Source organism: Penicillium riverlandense, assembly GCF_028828495.1.
Source record: "Penicillium riverlandense strain IBT 135883 chromosome Unknown utg000001l_segment0_segment0, whole genome shotgun sequence".
Lineage (NCBI taxonomy): Eukaryota > Fungi > Ascomycota > Eurotiomycetes > Eurotiales > Aspergillaceae > Penicillium > Penicillium riverlandense.
In genome coordinates, this window is record NW_026643194.1 from 5222033 (window position 1) to 5240809 (window position 18777).

General features: G+C 53.8%; 6 protein-coding genes across 6 annotated transcripts; 2 read left to right on the forward strand and 4 right to left on the reverse strand.

The window, feature by feature from the left end:
- Positions 1-1643: 1643 nt before the first annotated feature.
- N7474_002114 (putative 1-phosphatidylinositol-4,5-bisphosphate phosphodiesterase Plc1) lies at positions 1644-5117 on the forward strand (the record flags this gene model as incomplete). Its single annotated transcript, XM_057193529.1, has 1 exon — positions 1644-5117. One exon carries the CDS (start codon positions 1644-1646, stop codon positions 5115-5117), a length of 3474 nt encoding a protein of 1157 aa, XP_057058482.1.
- A 1088-nt stretch (positions 5118-6205) lies between these two features.
- On the reverse strand, positions 6206-8263 carry N7474_002115 (nucleobase cation symporter-1 family protein; the record flags this gene model as incomplete). Its single annotated transcript, XM_057193530.1, has 5 exons — positions 6206-6763; positions 6820-7544; positions 7600-7849; positions 7912-7982; positions 8161-8263. 5 exons carry the CDS (start codon positions 8261-8263, stop codon positions 6206-6208), a joined length of 1707 nt encoding a protein of 568 aa, XP_057058483.1.
- A 544-nt stretch (positions 8264-8807) lies between these two features.
- N7474_002116 (Alpha/Beta hydrolase protein) lies at positions 8808-10398 on the reverse strand (the record flags this gene model as incomplete). Its single annotated transcript, XM_057193531.1, has 2 exons — positions 8808-10003; positions 10050-10398. 2 exons carry the CDS (start codon positions 10396-10398, stop codon positions 8808-8810), a joined length of 1545 nt encoding a protein of 514 aa, XP_057058484.1.
- A 795-nt stretch (positions 10399-11193) lies between these two features.
- Positions 11194-11696, reverse strand: N7474_002117 (MICOS complex subunit MIC10; the record flags this gene model as incomplete). Its single annotated transcript, XM_057193532.1, has 3 exons — positions 11194-11243; positions 11354-11504; positions 11622-11696. The coding sequence occupies 3 exons, from the start codon at positions 11694-11696 to the stop codon at positions 11194-11196; spliced, it is 276 nt and encodes a 91-aa protein (XP_057058485.1).
- A 278-nt stretch (positions 11697-11974) lies between these two features.
- Positions 11975-16477, forward strand: N7474_002118 (ribosome biogenesis protein URB2; the record flags this gene model as incomplete). The annotated part of the gene is made up of 2 exons (XM_057193533.1): positions 11975-11992; positions 12056-16477. 2 exons carry the CDS (start codon positions 11975-11977, stop codon positions 16475-16477), a joined length of 4440 nt encoding a protein of 1479 aa, XP_057058486.1.
- A 410-nt stretch (positions 16478-16887) lies between these two features.
- On the reverse strand, positions 16888-18605 carry N7474_002119 (copper fist DNA-binding domain-containing protein; the record flags this gene model as incomplete). The annotated part of the gene is made up of 2 exons (XM_057193534.1): positions 16888-18505; positions 18571-18605. 2 exons carry the CDS (start codon positions 18603-18605, stop codon positions 16888-16890), a joined length of 1653 nt encoding a protein of 550 aa, XP_057058487.1.
- Positions 18606-18777: the final 172 nt, after the last annotated feature.

The window sequence follows — 18777 nt, forward strand, 5'->3', positions numbered from 1 at the left end:
GGGTGCAACTCCAGTCGTGGCTCGTTGCTATGCGGTGGTGGTCCCGATCCGCCGTGACTATTTAATTCCAGCAGCGGCCTACCGAGTCATTCTTCTCGCTTGATCTCTTTAGAGCAAAGTCCTTGGAGAAATCCCATTCCATCCTCGTATACGGTCACCGTACCGGTATCATATACGTTACATACCCAATACGGCCCTCAGATCCCATAATTACCAATTCGACCCACTCCAGCTTTCCTCCCCAAAATGCGGCATCGATTGATTCATTCGCGAAATTGAAACAGATTAATTTTCTGGCCCTCCCCCTTCCTCCGCCCTCCACTGCTCTCTCTCGCCCTCAAAAAGCGCTTCCCTTCCCATCCCGGAGAACGCTGGTACTTTCCCCGGACAACATCCCCTTTGCTCTCCAAAACGACCGTTCCGCCCATCCCCGAAACCCACTTGGACATCATCCTCCGTCCTGCCGGCCAACCACGTAACTGGGCAGTGTCCGATTTGCAGCTCACGGCGACACGCTCAAAACGGCACTAAACGGTCGACTCTAGCATCAACTCCTCCTGAGTCGGGTCAGCCTCCGATTGTTCCATCCTTCCCCTTTCGACCGCCTGCATCATCACTGCGCTGGCAGCGTCGCACCTCCCGCCGATTATCATCGTCGGATTCCCCCTACAGACGGACCCTGTCGCGCCCCGAGAAAAAGGGTCCCTGCGCCCATCGGACGGGTATACCCATCGCGTGCTGCATAATTAGTTTGGTCTTGCGCCCAATCGTGCCCCGACTTCGTGGTGCAAGTGGATTTCTTCTCACTGCCGCCGCTTCCTTCCGACAGCGCAGCCCGACTCTGACTGGGGCTCTTCGTGATCCCGGCAACGATTGAGACTGCATGCGCAAGAGCATTCAGACTCTGACGCGCATTTGTCGCTGCCCCTCCGTTTGACCGCAGAGGCTCCGCACCCCCCTCCCTGCTTCGCCTTGCTCGATCAATTGGTCCGTATCGCAACGGCCCCCTCCTTTCTGCGCGACAGCTTCCCCCACGCACCGGCAGATCGACGAACAGAAGAGGGGTAAGACAGGCATTATCGAACCGGGAACCAGCTTGCCTGAAACCGCGGAAACTGTGTGGCCCGGATCCCTGGTGCCCGGAGATCGTCAACCTCTTTCGACTGTGCGCGTGTGTGACGTCTCCTTGGTGGTTAGCATCGGGCTGAAAGAATCCTCGTGGCAGATTGGCCATTGCACAGGGCCAGTGCCCTTTGCAATTGTTATCAGGGACACTTTTTTAGTCTTCATCGCCTCTCCCGTGTTTCCGGTGAAGTGCTCTCCGGCAGGGCTCGCGGCATTACATCCGAACCAAGCCAAGATGCAGAGTTCAAGAACAGGGAATTTCTGCTGAGGACGTGGCTGTTTCAACATCATTCTTAGTATTTTTGCACCCTACACTCTCGGACGCCTTCTATTCTGGCTTGGATTGCCTTGCATCCTACAGGAGACTGCTCTCGGAAGCTTTGACAGCCCGCTGGTCTTGCTTTCTGTTACCATCCGTCCTTGTACAGAATCCAGGTGATTCGAAACATTGACGCGGGTCACCACAGGCCTGAGATTGCACTGGTCGACAGCTGGGCTGTTGGTCTGATAACAGCACCATGGCGTACACTGCCCCTTCCTCCCCTCCGGTTCTGGATACCGACGCCCAATCCAGCTTAAGTCTCGCAACCTCTCTCTCTCGTACGGCTTCACTACATCATGCCGTTACAGCTATACCCCCTGGATCCAATCCTACTCCTGCCTCATCCTTCTCCACCTCTCCTACCTTCACTTCAACCTCGAATAATCCCATCTCAGACGTCCCGAATCCTTTGACACCAGCTGGCACTCCTCTACAACCGCCCAGTGAAGGGCCTCGTGCCATACCTCCCCTCGCAATGCCAGCTGCTTTGGAGCTTGGCGAGTCCATGATGGATATCCCCGGAAGCACGAATATCTCCAGTTTGAACGACCCTACAGCACCACCCAAGGCACCGGGTTTGATGCGGAGGATATCCCGTGGCGCCGCCAACAAGCTCACTCGACGAAGACAGTCTACGTCTCAGAAGGATAAGCGGGATCGAAGTTCTGGGCCCGTTATTATGCGCCGACGCAGCGACAGCAAGACGAGCACTCAACCGGCTCGCGACACGCCCCTTGATTCGAGCAACGATGACGATGCCAGTGAAATATTGGATGGCTTGGGTGCATGGGCCGGCTCCGAGGCTTCTAGTCTTCGCAGCGATAGCCGCATGGGCTCGGTCCGTGAGGCTCCCTTACCGACTGTCGCTGTTGTCGCACCCAAGGTGGACTCGGCTGTTCAGCGGGGCACCGTCTTGACAAAAGTGACCAAGAAACGCAGAAAGCAAGTGCGCTTCTTCCTCGATCTCGACTCTGCCAAAGTTTTCTGGGACCCTTCAAACCCAGCAAAACGTTTCTATATCGACGATATCAAGGAGATCCGAGTCGGCGCGGATGCTCGCAATTATCGCGAAGAACATCAGGTCCCCGCAGACGCGGAAGGTCGGTGGTTCACCATCGTCATTGCCGATTCCGAGCGTTCCAAGGCCCGGGGTGTCAAGACCTTACACCTCATCGCTCCCAGCGATCGTATCCTTGATCTGTGGATCACTACCCTTGAACATATCTCACGCTATAGGATTGGTCTCATGGCTGGCCTGGCTGGTTCCGGTCAGAGTGAGACAGTCCTCCAGGCCCACTGGCAACGTGAGATGTCAAGATTGTTCCCTCAGGGTCCGCGGCCTGGCGAGGAACCAAGTCTCGACTTCACCGCAGTGGAAAGTGTGTGCCACAGCTTGCACATCAACTGTTCCAAAAACATGCTGCGTGCTCAGTTTTCCAAGGCTGATGCCGCGCGCACAGGCAAATTAAACTTCTCTCAGTTTAAAGATTTCCTGCTCCGTCTGAAAGAAAGAAAGGACGTGAAGGAGATCTTCAAGAGCTATGCGCAGGATCCCAAGGCTGGTCTCACTCAAGATGAATTCTTCTCCTTCCTTCGGGACGCACAGAAGGAGGATGTAGATTCCGACATTGCATCCTGGGCTGCTCTTTATGACAAGTTCGTGCGGAGGTCCAAGCCTCGTGCGTCTGCTCCTGCTGAGTCGCCTGACGCCAACCCTCCTGCCACCCGAATCAACTTGGACTCGTTCTCCTCCTTCCTGGCCTCGCCCAGCAACGGGATCTACGCCTCTCGTGCTCCTCAATCGAGATTCGACCGACCCCTGAACGAATACTTCATCTCAAGCTCTCACAACACCTATCTTCTGGGGCGTCAGGTCGCTGGGGCGTCTAGCACGGAAGCGTACATCAGCGCCCTGCAGCAAGGATGCCGTTGTGTGGAGATCGATTGCTGGGATGGTGCCGATGGTCGTCCGATCGTTTCTCACGGACGGACCATGACCACCAGCGTTCTGTTTGCAGACTGCATTACCGTCATCAATCGATATGCATTCATCTCTTACGACTTTCCGCTCATCCTTTCCCTTGAAGTCCACTGCAACCCGGAGCAGCAGATCGCCATGGTCAAGATTATGAAGGATACGTTCAAGGATCAGCTCATTCTTGAGCCCCTGATGACGAACTGCTTCATTTTGCCATCGCCTGAGGATCTGAAAGGTCGTATTTTGGTCAAGGTCAAAACCTGTGACGAGACCCTCCTCGATCCTCGTCAGGACACCACCAACTCCGTGGCTACGCATGGCCGCAAACGCAGCGCAAGCTCTCCATTTGTGCGTCCGACCCCACCGGTGGAAATTTCGCCTGGTACAGGGCTTCCCTCTCTGTCCAGTCCCCCCACCATCGGACCACAGGACTGTATCGGGCCGTTGATCTCTCATGACCGACGCTCGCTCACTGCGACAAGCATGAGCAGCGCTACCGAGGACAGCGACAGCGCCCTGGTGTCCGCTCGCAATGAGAAGAACAAGCCCCGCCGCCAAAAAAGCAAGATCACCAAACCTCTTTCCGACCTGGGTGTTTACACCCGTGGGTACAAGTGGCACAGCTTCACGTCTCCTGAAAGCAGGCGGTACAACCATGTCTACTCATTCGCGGAACGCTCGTTTGAAAGCATCTGTCAGAACCATGACAATAAAGTCGCGCTGGAAATACACAACCGGAGATTCCTTACTCGAGTCTATCCTTCGGGATTCCGACTGCGTTCATCCAACTTCGATCCGAACAAGTTCTGGCGGCGTGGCGTGCAGATGGCGGCGCTGAACTGGCAGACATACGACATCGGCATGCAGATGAACCACGCCATGTTCGCGGCTGGATCAGACCGTACCGGATATGTCCTCAAACCCGCCAGTCTTCGGCTGCCGCCGGCCCTCGGTGATGGGATCCAGCGACGCAAGACAGAAAGGAAGTTGATTCGCTTCTCTGTCGATGTCATCTCCGCACAGCAACTTCCGCGGCCGCGCACCATCGGGCCTGAAGACAACATCAACCCCTATGTCGAGATCGAGATGTTCAGCGCAGACGACCGCGGCCAGAGTCGAGTTTTCGGCGAGGGCGGCATGGATGCCTCTGCGCGCAACGGCATGTCTGGCATCGGTTATCCCCACCGCCGGCGTACGAAGATCGAACAAAGCAATGGCTACAGCCCCGTGTTCAATGATCGCTTTAAGCTGTCCTTGGAGACCAAGTACCCGGACCTGGTCTTTGTGCGGTGGACGGTCTGGAGTTCCGTGGATGGCCGCAGTACGGGCAACAACAATAGCGTCCAGCTTGCGACCTTCACTGCCAAGCTCACCAGCCTATCTCAGGGCTACCGTTATCTGCCCTTATACGATGGTAGCGGGGACCAGTTCCTGTTCTCCACGCTGTTCTGCCGGATCTCCAAAGAGGAACCTATCTCCGTCCAGCGACTGGATCTTGAGGAACTCCGAGCTGAACGCATGGGTATATTGCGGCAGATTGGCCAGACCGTCTTCAAGCGTTCCTCTTCTACGGACCGCGAGAAGGACCAGGGCCTTGAGCGCGCCAGTGGTCTTACAAGTCCCGAGGAGAAGGATAGCTCGCCAAACTTGACTCCGACGGTTTCTGCAGCGTCGACATCTTCCGTACAATGAGATCACAAATCTCTGTCACATCTCCACACCCATCTACCTCATTCCCACTATCTTGCCCCGATTTCCATTTCCGCCTGCATTGGCAAGCCCATGCACGTATCCGGCGCTCTTTTGCATTAATACCATTCTCTTTCCTCATCTGTGTTGCTTACATTGCCTCTTGAAGCTCAGTCGTTATCATTGCTATACCCATCACCGATACCCCCTACATTGTTTTTCTGACTTCGTCGTCATGTATTCGACCGTTTTCACTTTTCATGATTCCTGTCTTACTTGTTTGATCTTATTTGATCTGGGATATTCGGATTTGGCGAGCCAGCCCTCGTCATTCACATCCACCCACCCATTGCATTTACTGGAGTTACCCAGGAGGGAAAGGCCATCGAGGCTGGTTCACCACGGAGCAACAATGGTTATCATCATACGCATGAAAGAATGGGACATCGGGTTCTCGGGAGCATTCCATTCGTACACAGGCTGGATAATCTGGGGTTCATCCTTTCGTTTTGTTTCGGCTTTTGTCCAACCTCTCTCGCTTTTCACTTTGCATAGCCCTCCTGTCGTGTTGCTTTCATCTCGGCTTCTCTGTGAGAAGGTCCACTCGTTGTCAGGCACTCTCTGCTTCTTCTTATACTTCCTGTTTTATTAAATGGATGAGCCATGCTGGGTCGCATGGATCTTGAGTCAGCTTTCTCTTCGGAATGTCTTGTACATTCGTTCGACTAGTTATAGATCAACTATTATCAGAATTTATCTTCATGATATCCACATGTTTTTACTGTGTAGAGATTCACTTTGGAAGATCTTGTATCACCAAACGAACTAGCTACTCTGCGCACTAACTAGCATGTCTGTGCCTATTGTGTCTACCATATCCACATCTTCACGTCTCCTTAAAGAGAATCATGCTTCCGCATAAAACTAGATTCCGCGACGTTATTGCGGCACAGCCGATTGATTATGTCCAGGCTCAAAATTCCGTAATTTACACACAAAAGCCACGCCGAACCCCGTCGAGGAGCCATCGAATATACATTCTTCCGAGAACTGAAGGGGGAATCAAACAAATTACAAGCAAGAGAAAAGGCTCAAAAGTGTGGGATATCCGGGGCATCCTTTGACGAATTCTTCGGACCTTTCTGATCATCCTCCGGCAACGGATCGGAAATCGTACTCGAGCGGTCTCCATTCGGTCCATGCTCCTCATCGACAACGGGCTGTCCGTATGCAACCGAAAACTGTTCGTCGGCATCGATGTCGACTTCGTTCCAGTAGGTGCCCACCCCCGGGATTGGGAAGAAGCGCACGAGGAGGTAGTACACAACTGTGGAGACGATGAAGCCCGTGAAGTAATTCAGGTTGTAGATGTACTGTGCACCAGCGGGAACTTTCCGGCCGACGGCACCGGCGAAACCGACTATATTGATCAGGATTCCGCAGATGTATGCCGTGTACGCGCGCCATGAGAAGCCGAAGGTGTAGTAGTATGGGTCGGATTTGCGGGCGCTGTACAGTGCTCTCACGTCTAGATAGCCCCTGCGGATGATGTAGTAATCGGTGATCATGACGCCTGCAATGGCAGATAGGAAGAGCGAGTATGCGGAGAGGTAGGTTGTGAAGTTGTTGGATGAGGAAACAAGGTTCCACTGCATATAGTTAGCATTCTTGTACAAGCATTTAAAGTGATATGGAATAAACTTACTGGACACATGGCGAGGCCGATTGCTGCACATACATAGCTGCCACGGCGGATATTGAGCCAGCGAGGCAATAGTGCAGTCAAGTCTGTGCCAGCAGACACCGAGTTGGCCGAAATGTTGGTTCCCAGCTGAGCCAGTGCGAATCCCAACGAAATGACGAAGATACCGAAGCGTTGCCCTGAGCTAGCTCCGTCCAGGAACTTGCCGAGCAGGGTGAGCGGGTTCCAAACGGTTTTGCCATAGATGACCTCGGACGATGAAGACACGATGATGCCGATAAACGAGGTGATCCCGAATCCAATAGGAATAGTGAACAGTTGCGACCACAACGCATCCTTGGGTTTTCTCGCAAATCGAGAAAAGTCGGGATCATTCATGATAAGAGCGGCAAAGTTCCCGATGCATGTCATGATGGCCTTGACCACGGCCCATCCGAGCACGCTTCCGTGGACGGTGTTGGGTTGGTGAACGATCGGTCCGATGCCGTTAGCGCGCGAGATGGCCCATGCAAAGAAAGCAATGGCCGCGATGGGCGAGTAGATTGCCTTGACTGTGAACAGGTGGCGGACTTTGTGGACGGGGAACCAGAGAGCTGGCAGCGAAAAGAGCCAGAAGAGGAAAAAGCTAACGAAACCTTTGGTGGTGACACCTGCGCTCGGGGAGATGGTGTTGGGCAGGGTTCGATAACTGGGCCAAATTGCCTCAATCATCAAGCTCACGCACTCGCCTGGGGAGAGGAGAGCGTCAACGTCGGCCATGTTAGGTCGGAAAAAGATTCATACCTCCAATATATCCTTGCACTCCGTACCAAATAATAGCCATTACGACTCGGTTGATCACGGGCCAGAAAGATCCCCAGATTCCAAACGATGCTCGCACCGTGACAGGGAAGGAGATATGGTAGACGGCGCCAATGCGACCGGTTAGACAGACAAAAGCTGCTGCGATGAAGTATCCCACCCAGACGCAGATCCAAGATTGCCACCACGACAAACCGTCAACAATCATGGAAGACGAGATCATCCAAGTGTTCTGAAAATATATATATTAGATATGATTCTTTCTCCTCCAATTCCACCGGCTCCAACACTCACGATATTCAACGAGTCCGCAATCCAGAAGGCGATGTAGTTGAGCCATTTCCATTGGCGACGTTTTGGTTCAACTGCAACAAGCCGAAGTCACATATGTCCACCGGTCAGCCTTACTTGCCTCGAGGCACATCGCGAGTGACTGAGATGAGGAGAGGGATGTAGATCAGGAATGAACCTGATCGTGGGGGAAAAGAATGCAGCGACGCGAGTATATCGGCCGGTTGGATTCTCAGCAAGCGGTCCTCTCACCTGGCCGCAAATCATAGTTCGTCAACATCAACTCGGCGTTGGACAGGCCCGGCTCGTGGGCGACGGTCGCCTTCTCGAGAATCCATCGAACGGAGGACGTCATGGTGGTGCCCCGGGGGAGGATTGGAGATGAGCACCCAGAATGCACCGGAGGAAGGAAAGCGGAGGATGAAGAGCAACCAAAAACCAGCCGGAGGGTCGGAGAGGATGATATAATGGCAGTCTAGAGCCCATGTGGCATATCATCATCGAAACATCCTGTTGCGTGGGATCCCTGTGGATTAGCTCCATGGCGCGATAAGAAGACAATGACAGTGGCCCCCGGGTGACGATCCATGAGCGCCAGGATCCGCCATCTGCGATCTCATTCCCCGGTCGGTCCTCTCAGGGCGGGCTGAGCGTGCCTATCATTGCCCATTGCCTGCAATGACGCTGGAGGAGGCGCCCGTTATCAGCGATAAGCGGGTCTCCTGAACCGGTTCCACAGCTCCGCAAGCAGGAAGAGGGCGGGATCAGGGGCCGGATTGGGCCGGGTGAATTATCTAATCTGGGGAGATAAAACGATGACCCAATGCGATCGAGTAATCCGGGTCACGTGCGAAGGGTAGAAGTATAGAATGTAGAGATGTATTTCCATGTTGCCATGATTAAGGAAAAGGATCATATGTGCCCTCGCCATAGCATGGCCCATCGATGGCATACCCGCTGGCATTCTGTACGGGGACCCCATTGGCCCCAAAGCGAACCACGTTACCGCCATACGTATAAGGATTCCACCCGATAGCGGGAGGACCATCCTTCGGGTCCTTCATGAACGCCAAAATATGATCCTGCATGGCCTCACTAGTCCTGATTTCCAACGCAGTCGGCCCCGTAGTAGAGTTGGTCCGGTCATAGAAGTAGGTCCCAAAGTTCATCATCAGATCCGAGGAATGATATGCCCCCAGCCACGAGTACGGGTTCTGGTTGGGCCACACTCCCGCGTACTGGTAGCGATAGGTCGTCACATTGGCCTTATCGCGGAGAATGCTGGTCCTCGCATTAGGGCAGACAAAAGCCCCGAGAGTTCCAGCATCGACAAAGGGCTGGTATGGCCCTGCGCTGGCGTTGCCGGACGGCCAAGTGTATAGAGTAGCGAATTCATTCGCGGCGTCCGAGAAAATAGCCGGGCGGGGTGAGATCTTGCCAGCCACCGCGCGAGCTGGGTAGTCGGAGAACACCACTCTGTCGTCCGGAATGGGTTCGAAACTCAGGCTTGCAGGGCCGTCGTACTGGCCGATGAAATTCTCGATCAGGTCCACTGGAACCTGCTGCATACACTCGAGCTCTGCAGTCGGATTGTCCGGAAAGTCGCAGCCCAGATTCTTGGCCACGGTGGTAAAACTCGAGTGCGAGTAGTCGGACGAAAAGATCGGGGCAAGAGCTGTGCCAGATTGTGAGAAGCTTCCGTGTACAATCGGGTTGTCCCAGAAGGCGTAGTTGTGAATATCAGTGCTCATCGCACCAGCCGACTGTCCCCACATCATGATCGACTCAGGATCACCGCCAAAGGCAGCGATATTTTCATGTACCCATTCGAGAGCTAGACGTTGATCCAGGATAGCAAGATTAGGGCTATCAAGCGCCCTCGCATTTGGAAAGCCAAAGATATTGAGGCGGTAATTGATAGTCACGACGATATGTTCCTGCGAACGATTCACCCAGGGAGCTGGGATCTGGCCAGGAACATCCACTCCATTGGTCTGGAAACCACCGCCGGTCATGAAAAACGCAACAGGGAGCTTAGCGTCGGACGGAACATCATATGGGGTCCAGATAGCGAGGCTTAAGCAATCTTCCGACGCTGTTTGGAGACTCAAGCCGCTAGAGTGGTTTTGGTTTCCATTCACGGGTAATAGATATGGCACGAAGAGATTCCAGAAGCTTTCTCCGCTGGAGGAAAACTGGGGGCATGAGGGGGGGGAAGCGTGTCGAGTAGCGATGCTGCTTCGATGGGGGTAGTCGCTGGGGTGGTTGGAAGCGAAGCGAGCCTACCGGAGGCTGAGCGAAAGGGATATTGCGGAATTCACGTACTCCAGTGAAGTCGGTATTCTGCAGACCAGTGAAAATCCCAGTCTCCGTACGTACTGTTAGGGACGGGTCTGCGGCCACTTGGACCGCAGCGGCAAAGACTACACCGGCTCGGAGAAAGAAGGTCATGATGCGATCGCTACTGAAACTCGGAAATAGAGGATTCATTGACGAAGTGTCTGGCGCTCTTTTATGTCTTTGTGATTAAACTAAATTGCGGGGAAAAGGTAGGCATTGGCCCAATTCAGTCATCGCTTTGCATCCTAGAACCGGAATGGCTCTCTAGTGCCGGCTATTCCTCGGTATTTCTCCGCAAAAAGAAGCGATCGCCATCGTGGAGGTTGTCTTCAAGCCTATCTGGTGGAATAATAATTCGCGGGAGGAAGAACATTTTCATTCCTTAGAATCATGTGGCTATGAGGTCGAATGAAATATATCGTTGTTTGGGTGGAGTATCAACCCAGCACGGTAACAAGCAAACTCGCGAACGAAAAGACCGAGACCCTATCGAGATCGCGGTTACCAAAGTGACCTCCGACACGAGGAAACAGTCTAGCGGGCATTCGATGTGGCCCTGTTGGAATTCAGCGGTCAGTGATACCCGCTAAGGTGTCTAGCCAATTGTGAGCAGGTCAGGCATTCATAGTCACGAGTCTCGCTTCTATGGAAAGAGCAAACAACAACTGCCTACCGGGACTTGCTGGTTCAATTATTGTTGCACCATACGTGAGCATTACTTGCACACCACTGATAGGTCTTCATTACAATATAGAAGTGCCTACATGTAGTAGAGAGCGGGGAGAGAACCTACGGCCTGTGGACTATGTAATAGTGAGACGAAATAGTCAAGGAATGGTTAACGAGTAGTCAACAGAATGATCTAGCATTTTCTCTAGTCTCGACACCTCCATGCCAACGTCCCTGTACACTTGTATCGTACACGTGTGGAAGCCGTGGCTCTCTCTACCTGCGCAGCGCGTCGCGGACGGGCGAGTCACCTCGACGGAAGGAAGCTAGATGGGCACAGTTAGCTCAAGTGGGTTTTGTCAGGAGGCAGTTGGTCCCAGAGAAAGCCAGACAGCTTCCAAGACTGCCCGCGGGCGGAAAGAGGTGTCCAACGTACTATCTGCCTCCTCCCAAGCGCGGCCAGCGCCGAACCCTAGGCCAACCCACGCGGGCCAGGCCCTCCGCTTGAACAAAAGCACCGAGAAGACGACACCGAACGAAAGGCCCAGCGAGGATTTGATGATCATCGAGGAGATGGCGCGGTCCCACTAAGCCAGCAGTTGGGCAAGTGTCAGCCAGCCAATCCGAACCCTCAGCCTCAACGGATCAACGGTCTCCCATGCAAGATAGCAATGGGAATCGTCTCAAAAGGGACAATAACTTACCTTCTCATTGAGAAGAGCTTCACTGACAGGTTTGGTGGACCGGGCGACCGGCCGGGACTCGGTGGAATCGGCCATTGTGGAACTGTTGAATCAACCGTCAATGGGGGATCAATGGCTATTGAGAGTCACAATGGGTCCTAACCACAATGGCTCTCAATAATTGGGCAATAGGACCACTTCACTCACCGTTTGGACAGCTGGACAGATGTGACAAGATAAAAGCAGGGAGAAAACAGTCGGCAGTCGGGAACTTCGCCAAGACGAAAGGCGGTCGGAGCGACCCAGCTTCTTTTTTTTTCCGGTTCTACTTACTTCAGTCACTACTCACTCAACACTTACGACTCGGGTTCGAGATGCCGTCGATTGCGGAGGTGAGTTTATTCTCTTACGAATAATTCCAGGAAACAGTCTTTGCTAACACTGCGCTCATCCAGCATTCGTGCTCGTCGCAAGAGGCGCTCCTCCGCCTTGAGAAAGCCAATACCGCGCCGCCGAGCACTCAACTCCACGATGCGGCGAAGATCCTCGGCTTGGACTTGGCCCTTTGTGAGAGTCACCCGGAGACGCATTGCAGCCCTCCCACCGCCAATAACTCTACGCCCAAGGAAGAATGGGTGCTCCGGTGGTTGCTGAAACGCTTGAAGAGCGGCAAGAACTATAGGGTGGAGCCGGCTTCCTTCCTTCTGTTGAGGCAACTGGTCGACCTGATCTCCCCGAAGAACCTGGCTGCGATCCTGAAAGATCACAAGTTCCTATCCATTCTGGGCGACACGGTTGCAGATCTGGAGGCCGATATCTTCGCCAATGTGGAACAGGGTTCTGATTCCGAGGCCAGCCACATCCTGGTCGGCTCTCCGCCTGGCACCGAGACCAAGAGCACCAAAAGCAAAAAGAGAAAGAGAGTTTCTTTTGCGAACAGTGCGGGTGAGCGGCCGCAGGACTCTGCCCAGTGCTTTCTGGCTTTCATTCGCGCTCTAGATTGTCTCTTCGGCGTGGTGATGCTTGCACACCAAACCTTGCGCACTGACGAGGTTGCCCACTCCCATCTCAAGCTTGCTCTCAGGGGTGAGCCGGAAGTGGCCGCCTTGTTCCTGGGCCGATCGTTCTGGGTGGCTTCCTGGACCGCCAAGCATTTCTCGCAGACCGGGAGGACGACCGACCTTCAGCACATGTTGTATGTGTTGCCTGCGGCTCTGGAATTGTGGGATTTTCGATCCTACCGCCAGGATGATACCGAGAACAAGTCCAGCAATGACTGCTTCGCTAAATACTGTTTCGCGCACGCCCTCCGACTCCGACTCTGCGTGCGTTCGCTCAAACTTGATACCGACGAGCGGGCCCATTTGCTTCATGCGGTTGAGCGCACAGTCGTCCTTCATGTGCTGCTTCCAGCTCGAAGGGCCTTCTTCGAGCGAGGTGGTTCTGGCATTGATTATTCCACCCAAGACAAACCCAACTGGGAGGTTGTCCAGCCGGTCACTGATTCCTTCAAATCCATCATCCGCGAAACGCCTCTGACCGATTTTGCCTCGGAGAAAGCAAACCAGAAGGATTCTAAGCGTGCTTCAAAATCACTCGAGCTCCTTCCCGAGCTGCTTGATATTGCTTCGCGGGCCGTTCCCAGAGATTCCTTCCGAAGCCAGACCCATGAGGCGCCATGGCTGGAGACCTTGTTTGTTGCCGTTGCGGAAATCGCATACTCCACCTCCAAGGGGGAGAAAGACAAAGCTACCTTTTCTGGGTTTTCTCACAAATTCGTTGTCAGTCTGCAGCAAATCATGCAGGTGGCTGTCGATCGAAACATCGGTTTGTCGTTGAATACCACTCTGAACCATTCCTGGTACACTGGTATTCTTCAGCCAGGTCTACAGCATGTGCAGTGGAATGTCACTGCTCTCATTGTGCGCCTGGGTGTGGACATCTTCTTGCCCAGTTCGGGGCTTTATGACTCGTCCGACATCTTGGTCAATTTGCTGGATAAAATCCTGCTTCACTGGCGCAGTGGTGCCTCCAAAGGCCTAGCAGATTATCTCATCATCAAGAACGATATAGTCTTTCCTTTGCTGCGCGCATTCGTCGAAGCTCGAGATTTGTACACATTCACATCCTTCTGGCATCACCAAACCATCCTTGTGGAAACGGCTCGCGCCAAGGACAGCAGCCTGACCCATTTTTCAGTCTGGGAAGATGACGATCTCTCCGAGCTTTACAGCGAACTTGTGCGAACCGCACCCACCGATCCACGCCTCGTGGCGCACATGCAGGCCGCTTCGAAGGACACCAGGGCGTCGGATGGCAAACTGTCTGACGCTCCAGCATCATACGCAAAATTCATTGTCTTGGAGGCTAGCTTCCGGCGTCGTCCATTCTCGTTTCCCGACTCCGAGGCATCATTGACCTACCTTCTCCAAACTGTCACTTCTACCCTGTCATCGAAACAGGCCCTGCCCTGGCGATGGCGTCTGTGGCGGTTCGTCCGAAACCTTGAGAAAAATGACGAGCAGTCTATGAATACTGCTCAACGTCGATCCGTTCTGGCTTTAGTGGATATTGCTGCAAAGACGATCAAACGCAACCACAGAGAGTTGACAAGGAGGGCGTCCGTCCTCGAAGCTTGGGAGGCGTACCGGTTTGTTCTGATTGCCACTAGAGGCCCTGATCAACACAGTGCATTCAACACAGCCACACAGCATGTCACGGAACTCATCAATTCTGTTCTCCCAGCCGACGCTAAGAAATCAATGGGTTCTCCATGGAACGGCCAAGCAGACTCTATGGATTCTCCAATTAATCTTGCCCTGGCTTACTTCTCGGCAATCTCAAAGATTCCCCAGGTATGGAAACGGATTTCTGCTGATGCTCGTTCTCAGCTGCTCAAACAACTTCTGTCCCTGGCTGCGGAACAATACACTTCTTCGCCTCTGCCCCTTGAAACTGTGACAGATGATGCGAGGTTCCTTCAAGGATGGGCAAGTATTGTCTCCCATGAATATCTTCTCCGCGCCACTTTCCTTGTTCCCGATCTTGTGACTCTTTTGAAGGACAGCATTCATCGTAATTCTGCCAACCACCAACTTTACATCGACAGCCTTCAGAGAATTCCAGCTTCCTTGATCACCCGCGGAATGAGAGGGACTCTTCTGGACAAACTGCATGATGTCCTTATCCTGCAGGACCGTTCATCCGAACTGACTGTCGGGCTCATTACGATGTTGGCCAAGTTGGCAGAGGAGCCCAAATCTGATGCCGTGTTGACCAGTCACATCGAGCCGATCTGTGCCGCTGCCCGAGCCATTGTCCTTAACGGCACCGACATCGATCTACAGATCATGAAGGCATTCCGAAGCCTGCACCGTGCCGTCATTTCCAAGCTATTGAATCTTCCCGACGGCCAGAAAACCAAGCTGTTCAAAGAACTGTTCTCCCAGATCTCGACGCAAGCTTCGAAAATGAGACAGATCGAGCGAGACTCCATGGCTTGTTTCCACTTGCGGGTTACGCTGTCTCAACTCTGGTTTTATCGCAAGCAGCTCCGCTCGGCTTTCTCGGAGAAGGATCTCGCTGCTTGCCGCCAGCGAGTGTTTGATCTGGTGTTGGCCGACGTGAAAGCGGTCAAGAGCCAATGCAGAAAGCAGAAGCTTGAGGAGACAGTTACACTTATCAAGACCATTGATTCTCTGGAGGACTTTGAGGATCTGGCCATGAACAACCTCGAGGTGGAGAAGTTCTTATCGAAGATTGAGTCTTATGTCGAGATGTCGGTTGACTCCGGCCCAACACGGTTGATCAGACGCCGTCTGCTTGCCAGCAAAGAGCCCGATGCGAATATCACTGAGCCTGTGCTCCGGTGTGCGGAGACCCTCTCGCTCCAGTCTCCATATGGCGAGGATCAACAGCTTTTCATCCGGGTCACCACGGAACGCTTCCATTCCATGAGCCCTGAGCAGATCACCCAAGCCATCCGCGAGGTTCGCGAGCTTGGTCTGACGGGCGACCACGCCGGGCACCGCCTCCTGGTCGTCTGCCTGGCACTGGCCTCGGTCCCCTCGGTCGAAGATAAAGATAGCGTCACCGCTCGAGAACTCTCTCTCCTCTGCAGCGCGCTCGCCGAAGCCATCCCCCACAGCCCATCCGCGGACCACCTGACCTACGCGGTCGAGGCCCTGGACCTCCTCCTACGCACTCACACGCGCTGTCTCGTCCAGCAAAACATCGACAGCATCCTCAGCGCCATCGCCAACGCAGCCTCCCACGACGGTCCCCATATCGCCCCTACCTATGCCCCAACCATCTACACCCGTCTGTGCCGGCTGATGGGCGTGGTGCTCGGCCTGCAGCGCCTGAAGGTGGGCGGCCGCTTCCACCTCGTCGTACACGCTATGCAACGCCTGCTAGCCTGTCTCTTCGCCCGCTCGCGCAAACGCACCCGCGCCAACCGCGCCAGCCCTCCAAATTCCCTCCTCCAGCCCTTCTGGCTCGCTCCGCTGCAGCCCTCCCACGCCTCCCACTACACCCGTCTCCTCACCTCCCTCTGTGACCCCACTATGTCGGCCGTACTGCGTCCTGCTCAGGCAGGTGCTTCGCGCGATGCCCTCACCGATCAAACCAAGAAAGCTAAGCGCATCGCCGGCCAGTACCTGCAGTATGTTATCATGGAATACGCGCAGTGCTCGCTGCGCGGATCACTCACTCCAGAGGTGAAGACTGCTATTATGCCCGGTCTTTATGCCACTCTGGACGTCATGTCGCGCGAATCGATGCGCGCGCTGAACGCCGGACTCGATGTCTCCGGCAGGGCTGTCTTCAGGTCTTTGTATGAGGATTACGTGAAGTTCGGAAAATGGGATAAGGTGTAGTGCGGCGGGTTGTGGTGTGTACGATATCTTCTTCTTATCTCAATGAATAATGCATTGATGTGGAACGGATTTGCCTTCTATCACCGCAAAGTAAACTACGGTAGTGCTACCTAGGCGATTTTCTCTGCCACTTTAGCTTCCCGTTCCATTTTAGTACTCAGTGGCTGATGATTATCTGAGTTTGAGAAAAAAACTGAGAAGAAGGTCAACGATGCAACGTGCCGATGTGTCATATTATAGCCTCCTTTTTGTCCGAAAGGGCTGATCATAAAGTAACAACGGCTATCTAAGATGTGAAGAGAAGATAGTCTAAGAGGGGAGGGTATCATAGTGGGGGTATCGTCAATCATGACAGAAATAGGTGATAGAAAAGTGAAGTTATCGAGACTCCGATCACTGGTCGAATCGGATTAAATCATAGATGTCTCCAATGTGCGCGGACTCAGACACGGGACTGAAATGTTGCTATCCAGCACTGGGATCCGTGACGTTTGATGTTGAGAGGGGCTTGCGGGGGCCGAATGACACGAAGGGTGCTGCTCTGATGTTCCGGCGACGGATCTGTCCGGGACAGGCGATTCCAGTGGAACGCCGTTGTGGCCGCTGTGCGTAAGACAGCCGACGCAGCTGCAGTCGCTGCCGCATTGACAGCTTCCCGTGATGTCGGAACAGGCGCCTGGGAGTCCAACGGGGTATTCGAGGGTGTAGTACTCGGAAGGGTGCATCAACTGCTGGCTGAATGGGTAATTTGCCGGCAGAGGAGAAGAATAGCCGGTTGAAAGATTAGAGCTGGGGTCTGAGTAAGGCTCAAAGGCGTAGTCCTGCTGAGCACTAGGATCCATTGAGGGTGTGTGCTGCATGAAGGAGAGGTTTAACGGGGTTGTGCCTCCTGGGAATTGCGAGGACTGATAGGCGCTGGCAACGCCGTCCGGGGTCTGATCACCACTGTCGAAAGTCATAATGACACCCATTTCTTGTACGTGCTGTCGAGTTGTATTGTTGAAGGGGTGCACGGAACATCCTAGGCATTGGCAATCGTCTCCACAGTTACACTCGGTGCAGGATTCACCACCAACTGTTTTGTTGGAGGCGTTTTGGGGCTGCATTGGAAAGGCAGTTTGACTAATCCCAAGTCCAGAGAGTTGGTCTGGGTACATCATCGACTGTGGCGTAGACATATTTTGTTTGTGTCCGTTCATGTAAGACGTTGGTTGAGGTTGAGCTTCATTCATCCCGAACTCCATAAATTGCCCACGCGGAGACGTCTGCCAGGAAGACATCTGCGGGGCTGAAAAATGTTCATAAGACATGTTGTCCCATGATGAATGCTGGACATTATTGTGCTCCGGCAAGCCTGAGAGCGCGAAGTCGTCTGCCGAGGAAGTTGCGGATTTTCCACAGCAGGATCCATTTGGGGCTGGTGCAGGTGTCTGAGATTTCCGGGAGCAGCACGCGGATCCCTGTTGTGTCGGCTGCGGAGCGCCGTTGGCGATTTGTGTGGCATCAGATGATGCTTGGTCGCTGATATCGTGGTTGGTGGAGGTGTGCGCGCTATCCAAGTCAGACTGAGATGCGAAGTTGAATAACTGGTTTGTCGCATCGTTTTCGAATTTCAGATTGACCGGACCAGGCATAGCATCAAAGGCCTTGGCGATGTTCTCGGGTGCTGCCTGGAGGCTGCTTTGCCTTCTTCCCGACTTTTGGATTTTGCCCGGCGTGGGCGACGCGATTGGAGCCATAGTAGACGGGGTCGATTGTGGCTCGCCGTTGGCATCCAAGGGGACGTTGTACAGTGGTCGACAAAGACATCCTGAGCCTGCCGGAGTTAGGGATACTTCAACAACTTTCAAGGATTGGAAAGCTTTACCTTTCGGAATCCGGACCATGACGGCATAGGTCTTCTGGCAGCTGCAGGTTCCCTTGGGGTGAGGGCACTTTGCCAGTGGCCGCCCTGCTTTGGGAACTTTCATCATGAGCCGGTCGAAGTGCTGGCATTTGGAGGATCGGTGGCCGCGGATGCATGGTTCACTGCATGCAAGAGCGGCTGTTAGCATAGTCCGGGCATATCCGGAAGTATGTGCATGGAAACCTACCAAGACCATTTGGCTCCTTCTTCGTCGAGAGGCATTGTCACGGAAGAATATTTGTCTCGGGTCGGGTGTTTCAAGTACCGCAAAAGTACGGCGGAGCGGTTCCGTCCGTCGCAAATGCTGATCTCAAATGGTTTGCGCGAGGACCAGGCGATATCACAACGTCCTCACGGTTTGCAATGCAGGACTGATCGGTATTTGGCTTTCGCG